The following is an 8289-nucleotide window of genomic DNA, read 5'->3' as shown; positions in this document are numbered from 1 at the left end:
TTAAACCCATGCTTTTTCGATTTTCTGGAAAAACGCTAAATATATATGTTCTAAGATAAACAAAATCATGTAATAGATATTTGTTTCAAAATAAATTATAACAAAACCATTACCTTTGAAAGCCATCAGATGATGTTGACGAGGGTTTCTTGGGTTTCGCAACAGGGATGCCCCGCTTTTGTTTGGTCCCAGTTGTGGGTGAGGAGACCCCATTCGGAGATCCCTTCCCACTCTCCAATGACTTGTGTATCAGTGGTAGAAGGCTCTTACCCTTTGGTGTCCTTCCATCCTGGCTGCCCTGCTTTTGCACCCTTGGTGGTTTTGCAGGATTTTCTGGATTAGCATTTGTTGAATCATTGCTTACACCATTTGCATTGGCAACTGCCTCTTCATTTACATGGTTTTGCTCAGGATTTTCATCAGTTTTATTAACATCCTCGCAGTTTAGAATCTTTTTGGAGCCACAAGGCCACTTGGCTTATGTTTTGGGGTTTTGTTAACAGGAGACGGTATTCCTGATTTGCCTGCTGGGCTGTTTTACCTGTATCTTACAGATAATGGAATACATGTTCTGTTAGCTGGACTGTTGGGTCGCTGACGCAAACTTTTTCCATCTTTATTTGTACCTTGACTCTTTTCCTGCTCCAATTCTGTTTTGGACTTATCTTTGCTTTTATTTGCCTCTTAATTGCGGTGACTTCTGGGCTATAGCACTTCCGAGTGGAGTTTTGCTTTCAGTCTCTGTAACTACTTTATGCTTACCCGGCAATTGGCTTTCACTTTCAGATGAACTCCTTACTTTACTTGGAATTTTACTTTCACGTTCGGATGAATCTCTGCTTAATTTACTAGGAATTTAACTATCATTTTCTTTTCCAGATTTAAAACCCTCCTCAGTTTCTGACTCAGACCTGGGTTCAGACTGCGCCTGATTTTTTCTATCAACATTCAGGACTTTTTTTCTTCATTTCTTCATTACAAGTATTGTCATTTTTAGGTTCAACCTCATTATTTTCATTTCTTATATATATTATGGCATTTTCCAGGTTATTTAACTATTTTTCTTTAACAATTATCTTTGGATTTGGCAAACATTTTGGCAGATTTGATTTCGGTTTTGGTGCAACTGGTGGCCTCCCAATACTGTCAGCAATTGTTCGTTTGTCCGGTTCACTTAAACTGTTAACACTTGGTTCAGCAACTTGCTCTTCAATTTGTATTGGAGTTCCTTTTTTATGTGATTCAGTTAGAGATTCTAGCTCCATGTTCTGCTGTGGCCTTTCATTTCCATTAACCTCATCAGGATTATGCTGAGAAACACGAGGTTTGGAGTTGTCAGTTTTTAATTTTGGCAGTTTAGAAACATTCTCAATTGGCGATTCCTCAGTCTTTTCAGTAACCAAGTTACTATTGTGTCCAATATTTCCACTGTCTGTATTAATTGGTAAACTGATTTGCTAAATAGCTTGAAACTTTGAAGGTTTCTGTTTTGGTGTTAAAGGTATTCCGGATTTCAACTGTGGTGGCTGCTTAGGGCTGCCTCTGTCATCACTAACTATAACACCTGAAGGATGATCTTGTAAATGATCCAAACTCTCCTTAATTACTTTTAGCGAGATAACCGTATAATGTCATTATGAACTATTTTAAGTATGAAGTTAAAGATGGGTGGACTATTGTCAGTATGTAATGGTAAAAAATGGTTAGTGGTGTTACCAAATATTTAACTTAAAAAAAATGCGGCATATGTTTAAACCACTATTTTTATTACAAACAAAATTAATTGACAGTGGCTACAATATAGTACAGGTTAAAACACATTCTTAAAGATACTTTTTTCTTCAAAATATGTTATAAAGATTCACTTGCCTGTACATTTTGTAAAAAGGGCGAAACAATCGAATATACGGATGTAAGCATGCTCTTATACTTAACATAATTATTCACCGGATGTTAACGCTTTGAAGTTATTCCACCAAATCAAATTAGGGCACAGCATTTTAATGGATCGTTAAATATAACGTTTCTTGGCATTAAAACAGTTGTGTATGGTTGCATATTGATATAATTGCGCCAACTAATAAAGGAGCAGAGTAATACGTTAAAGTGTTATAAATAAAACAATTTTTCAGCATTAGCCACCATGGCCACACACAAGTCAAGAATGGTACTTGTCATGACACACCTTTTAACGAGGAAAATAATTTTCATTGTAACGAAAAAAACAAACAAACAACAAAGGCTTTTATCGAACGTAGTTGTCTCAACGTTTTTGTTTTTAATAGTGCAGAAAAAAGACGTATTGTGAAAACCACATATTTTGTTCGTTCAATGCAAGTTTACTTCCTCTCAAACGCAACAAAACAATGTATATCGATCTATGTACGATACTAACAAACCTCAACCATTTTGTTAGTTCTGTAATAGTAAAAATTAAGATGCCCGGATAATATTTACTTAAAAGCCGCATTCCGCTGATTGCACGATAGTTTTCCTCCTCCATATTATTCTCATGTTTAAAGTTAACATTGATCAATCGATAATGGTTTGAAAAGAGGGTATACAATATAGCTGTAAACAATGATGGAAAATTAACAGACATTTTTTTGACATGTAAGGCATAAACATTCACCATAAACAATTTTACAAGTTATTTTTAACGACAAAATTAACAACAACGAAATAACTTCATTAAAAGCCTGCCATGACGAAAACAAATTTTTTTTCAACAAAAAAGTAAGGTCAAAATATCGAAACTCCTTAAAATGTTAAACACGATTTACACACAAGAACGTTCGGATTTACGGATTCAAAAGCTTCCGTAAGATTTCTTTAATAAAGGTAAGGCGTTTTCTGTTATAAGGTCGTAAAAACATTTAGCCGGTAAATATTTAGATGGCTGCACCCAGCGATGGTTTATCGCGTTTAAGTTATGTAAGAAGGCCATGCGAAGACCAACGGACTCGACACAGATTTCGCACGATTTTTGAACGGCTTCAGAGATAAGCTTCCAAACACACACACACACACACAATAAAACAGTCTTACGAAAATCCTATGATTTGCGTCAAACCATAATGCGCCGTGCAGTTTCCTTACAAATTTGCATTCACCTTCACACAAAGGCCTTACACAACACATCGTATACAATTTGAAAACAGATGCCGTGGATACCGACGATGGTTAAAGTCGTTAAATATAATACAGCGATCGTTAAAAATAAAGTGTAAAAAATACCACGGACAGAAACGCGTGCTATGTGCACGTTTTGTTTACCCGAAAAAAATGCATAACACACACGCGGAGCACACTGGTATTCTTCATTAAAGCTATAAATATTAAATCTACCAGAATTACAGTACTTGTGCACACCTTTTCATATACTGTACAGGTGCCACAATAATGGAACTGGCATATCTCTGTCGCCATTTTTGGGTGAACATTTCAATGCAACGATGACGGGAATAAAGTATAATTTCGATAGTTATCATCGGGAACATTTTTTCCATAGCCAGTGAATGGATAAATATCAACTTGATTATGTGAGGAATACAAAACTTACGGCTTGTTTTTATGTTTGTCTTCCAATACTTATGTTTCACTTGCTTTATTATTCATATGCTTTATGCAAATGAAGAACACGTAGGGTTAGGGCATGGTGGCCGTGCGGCGTCAAGTTAACTTAATTTAACTTATATGACGTGCTCAATAGAAAGATCGGGTTCTCACTTTTGACAACTGCTCGAAAGTCTGCCTCGACAGTACCCGAAACAGGACACCAATAACTTGATTTTTTTTCTGTTTGTGTGACTGTACATTTCCGCGTTTGTTGAAACTAAATTGGAATAAGTAAGGCAATAAGGCAATTGGGAACACCTTCCGAAACAGGAAGGAGACCTCTAGTAGTGTGTTCAAAACGTTGTAGCAGCTAAAATTAAAATGAAGTCGTAAACGGTCAAATGTTGATTTACCGATGTAATTTAAGCATATAAATAAAGCCACGTTCCGTATATTTGCATGTTCTTCATGAAAATTTAATATACGCTCATGCAACAAACAAGTAGTAACATGAATTTAATTAAAAACCACCTGATTGAGTTTATCTCAGAAGTGTCAAATACGTTTGTTATTTTCAATCAGAAACCTTACACAAATGACGATGTGTTTGACTTCGAAAATAGGTAGCTTTTAATAAATGACGCAATAATATTTGGTATAAATGGTAATCAATTTACGACAAACAGACCATACTGTGATAAGCTCAAGAAAAAAATTGACACCTCGCACGTTTCTGTTGTTCCGGAAGATGCCGTTATGATTATCACGCGTTTATCATAGACCACTTGTGTCTCGCCTAGTCGAGCCGAATATTTTGTTTTAGCAACATAATACATATATATTATTACCAGAGATTATTTCATTGTTACATTTTTATTACTTTCAACAGAAGATATACTAACATACAGGAAAATGACAAAAAAGTATAGTCCTTTGAGGAAGAATGTTAGGAAAATGGAATTATAGAACATAACTTATCAGAATATACACAATGTTAACAAGTTATTTATTTGCTCTCGTTCATGAGCAAATGTCTGAACGTGTTTGCCAATAATGTTCATAATCACTGATTGACATTGTAACTCCTTATACAAAACCAAACCTTTAAAACTCTTTTAAAAAAGAAATAAATTACAATTTCTTGACGTGTCATGCTTTGCGATAGTCTCTCCCGTGTACGTACTTCAACAGTAATAACCAGTACAATGCCTTGATGTTGAATAGTTTAATGCCACCCCGACGCTGAGTGCGATGATCCAGATCAGACCAATCACAATGCTGCTGATCATGAGGTTTCGGGCAAGCACCGAATACCTGTTGGCGTTCGTCATATCACCATCCTCAAACGCCTTTTTTGACTGTCAAATTAAGTAATCGGATGTTTAAATATAATCGATCTATATCTTAAATCACAAATGCATGGCATATTATTTGGGCGCTGTTCTTTAACAAGTCGCAAATATTTGTCTGTTTTGCATTACGACACGTTATTTGTTATGGAACATGTCGATCTTATCCTTGCATGGTTTCGTATTATTGTAGATGTATAAAAAACAAGTAAAATACATGAACAATACCTCGTTTGAGAAGTATAGTGCGAATGCCCCAGTAGGCCAGAAGCAACACAAGCAAGCGAAAAAAGAGGGCACCAAGTAGTCCGGCGGTCGAGACCCAGTCGCTACGATCACCGCTGTAGGCTGAGGCTGGGCTAAGACCTTCGAATTGATCATGATTTAGACATTATAAAATGGATGTGACTCATACAATGTCATAAGTACGCTCCAACATTGGTAATATCAGTGTTTAGCATTATAATCAGCACGACACACACTGAGTAAACCATTGTAATCAGCACGACCCACACTGTGTAAATCATAGTAATCAGCACGACATACACTTAGTAAACCATTGTAATCAGCACGACACACAATGAGTAAATCATTGTAATCAGCACGACCAACACTGTGTAAACCATGGTTATCAGCACGATCCACACTGTGTAAATCATGGTTATTAGCACAACCCACACTGTGTAAACCATTGTAATCAGCACGACCCACACTGGGTAAACCATTATAATCAGCACGACAAACACCGTGTAAACCATTGTAATCAGTACGACAAACACTGAGTAAACCATTGTAATCATCACGACAGACACTGTGTAAACCATTGTAATCAGCACGACCCACGCTGTGTAAATCATAGTAATCACAACGGCCCACAATGTGTAAAGCTTTGTAATCACCAAGACAAACACTGTGAAAACAATTGGTATTTCCATGAAACTTCCCATCACAGAACTGGTGTAAATAATTATAAGTATTATGAAGTGTCCATTATTACATTGACCTGCCCGGGGTAACGAACTGTCATTACCAGCTAACTAAGTAGGTTTAAGCTAATATGCCCAGTGTAGAGAACTATTACTACCAAGAAATAACATGTGTAAGCAATACTTATCTTGACATAGGCTTTGTAAAAAAATTAGCTTTTATTTAGATGACTTGTGCTGTGTTAAGATTTATCAACTTACCACGACCTGCCCAGGGGCGGCGACAAATCCTTGCTGGATGAAGTCTCCTGGTTGTATGTAGCCAGCTTGTTGTATGTAGCCACCTTGTCCTTGTGGCTGTCCGTAGTTAACTGCCTGCTGATTGTAGGCCGGAGGATACTGCTGATCTGGAAAGTTTAAATAAACGGTTTGGGCATTTGGCATTGGTATTGTCGCATATCACACTAAAATCACATACGGATTTTTAGTCAGACACGTAGTTTTAAACGTAACGTATTAACCTCAAAGTAAAAAATATATGTTGGTTTATTAAATTATTCTCATGACTCTAACTAGGTCTATACTAAGTCATGCCGGGGCTAAATCCAGTGTCTTAAATGTATATGGATTTGTTGTACATGAAATTTGTAAGAGTTTTTTGAAGACACACAACGGCGTCATTTTGAAAAAGAAAACGATGCCATACTCTTTATGCATTTAAAGAAGGTTTTACTGTCAGTTCTAATTTATTCTCGTCCTTTTTCCTTTACATCGGTAATAATTTTTTTTACCATATACGTTTATTTTCCTCGTAAGACATTACAGACATACATACATACCATACATACAATCATATATTATAAAAAGTATTTTACGAACATGTATAAGGGGGGTACATAAACTATTCTATCCGTAAGATACAACATACATACAAGCATGTTTTTTTTACAGAATATTTAAGTTCAGCTATTTGAGTACAGCATACATTAAGTTATGAAACATACATTCATTTTACGAATTATACGGTTTAATATTTCTAACACTATACCAACCAATTTGCTTATACATATTATAAGACTTTTGTTGTAGGTATGTATATATTTTGTCTGTAATATATTACACATTCGAAAGGTAAATTGAATTAGGTAAAGGTAAATTAAGTGCTGAATTGCATAATCATGTTATGTTCATGACGTCACATTGTAATATAGCTGATTTAAAGCGTTTTATAAAGGCAAATAAGTAATGAATGTTCAATAAGAATTGTTACATTATTTTGAACTGTTTTAAATATACTGACATATTTTACACTACATTTTATTAACAAGGGAAAAAAGTATGCATATTAATGTTTACAGCAGGCGACACATGCTCTCTTATTTCCCCGACCAAACCCGGTATCATTGATTAATGTACCTTAATTACGTATATTTTAAATGCTGTTCGTAAGCGAAGTTAGCTAAAAAGTTACATGACCCGCTGGAACACGGTTATATACGATTTATTTTTAAAAAGCAACGATATAACCGACATAACATGTATATGTATGACATGTTACGAAATTAAGTTTAGCATCAAGTAATATACCATTTATTAACAAAAAAGAACAAAACTTGTCTAAAGATGTTGCAAAATGCGATTTGCTTTTCTGCTTTTTATATGTAAAAAACTAAACAATTTACCTGCTTTGTCCATCCTAATTGTGTTACAAAATACCAAGTATATGACATTGAAAAAGTGTTGCAAAACATAATGCGGCGGCTTTTATACTTTCCTGCAAACAGGAAACAAATTCGATTTTTGTTTAAACACGTGCTCATTTATACATGGAGCAACTTAGCAACCTAGTGTTCGTTATGCGTAAAACACGATTCATACATTTTAAAGATATAGACATAATAATGTTCATAAGACCGTTGTTTACCTCTCCAAATAGAAGTAATGGAAACAAATAATATAATGATAAATACATTATTACTTATTTTAAGAGTTCAGCACCAGAATCATGGCTACGCATTAAAATTTTAGTTCTTATTAATGGATAGCATATCGAACTCGTAAACTCATTTTTGTTTTATCATCATGACTTGATTAATACCCCACATGCATAATAAAACATTTTGACACCTACGATAATCTTTGACAAAAAAACAATACATTTACTTGCAAAATGACATACACAATAGAAACGGCGCATTAAATGCGCACAGTAGAAAACGACCGGAAATTATATAACAAATCGTTTCTGCACTGGGTTGTGAAACATGTTATGGATAGCTCAATAACAATTCTGTATGAGGTAAGTATAAAGTTTGTTAAACTTCTTTGGAATATAACAACTTGTAAGTTTTATTTTTGATAAGATTAATAATATCTGCAAACCCGTTGAGAAACCAAAGTGGCTAATAATTATGCTAAAAATACATCACACGGAACGAAGGTTACTGTTAGTGTTG

General features: G+C 35.0%; 1 protein-coding gene across 1 annotated transcript; it reads right to left on the bottom strand.

Annotated features, from left to right (window-relative positions):
* Window positions 1-4410: 4410 nt before the first annotated feature.
* Window positions 4411-7608, bottom strand: LOC127875926 (trafficking regulator of GLUT4 1-like). The gene is made up of 4 exons (XM_052420683.1): window positions 7516-7608; window positions 6095-6240; window positions 5136-5273; window positions 4411-4916 (listed from the first exon to the last, which is right to left on the bottom strand). Exons 1-4 carry the CDS (start codon window positions 7526-7528, stop codon window positions 4743-4745), a joined length of 471 nt encoding a protein of 156 aa, XP_052276643.1. The 5' UTR covers window positions 7529-7608; the 3' UTR covers window positions 4411-4742.
* Between the last annotated feature and the right edge of the window lie 681 nt (window positions 7609-8289).

Source organism: Dreissena polymorpha, chromosome 4, assembly GCF_020536995.1.
Source record: "Dreissena polymorpha isolate Duluth1 chromosome 4, UMN_Dpol_1.0, whole genome shotgun sequence".
NCBI classification, from domain to species: Eukaryota; Metazoa; Mollusca; class Bivalvia; order Myida; family Dreissenidae; genus Dreissena; species Dreissena polymorpha.
This window is presented reverse-complemented; position numbering and strand designations above follow the sequence as displayed.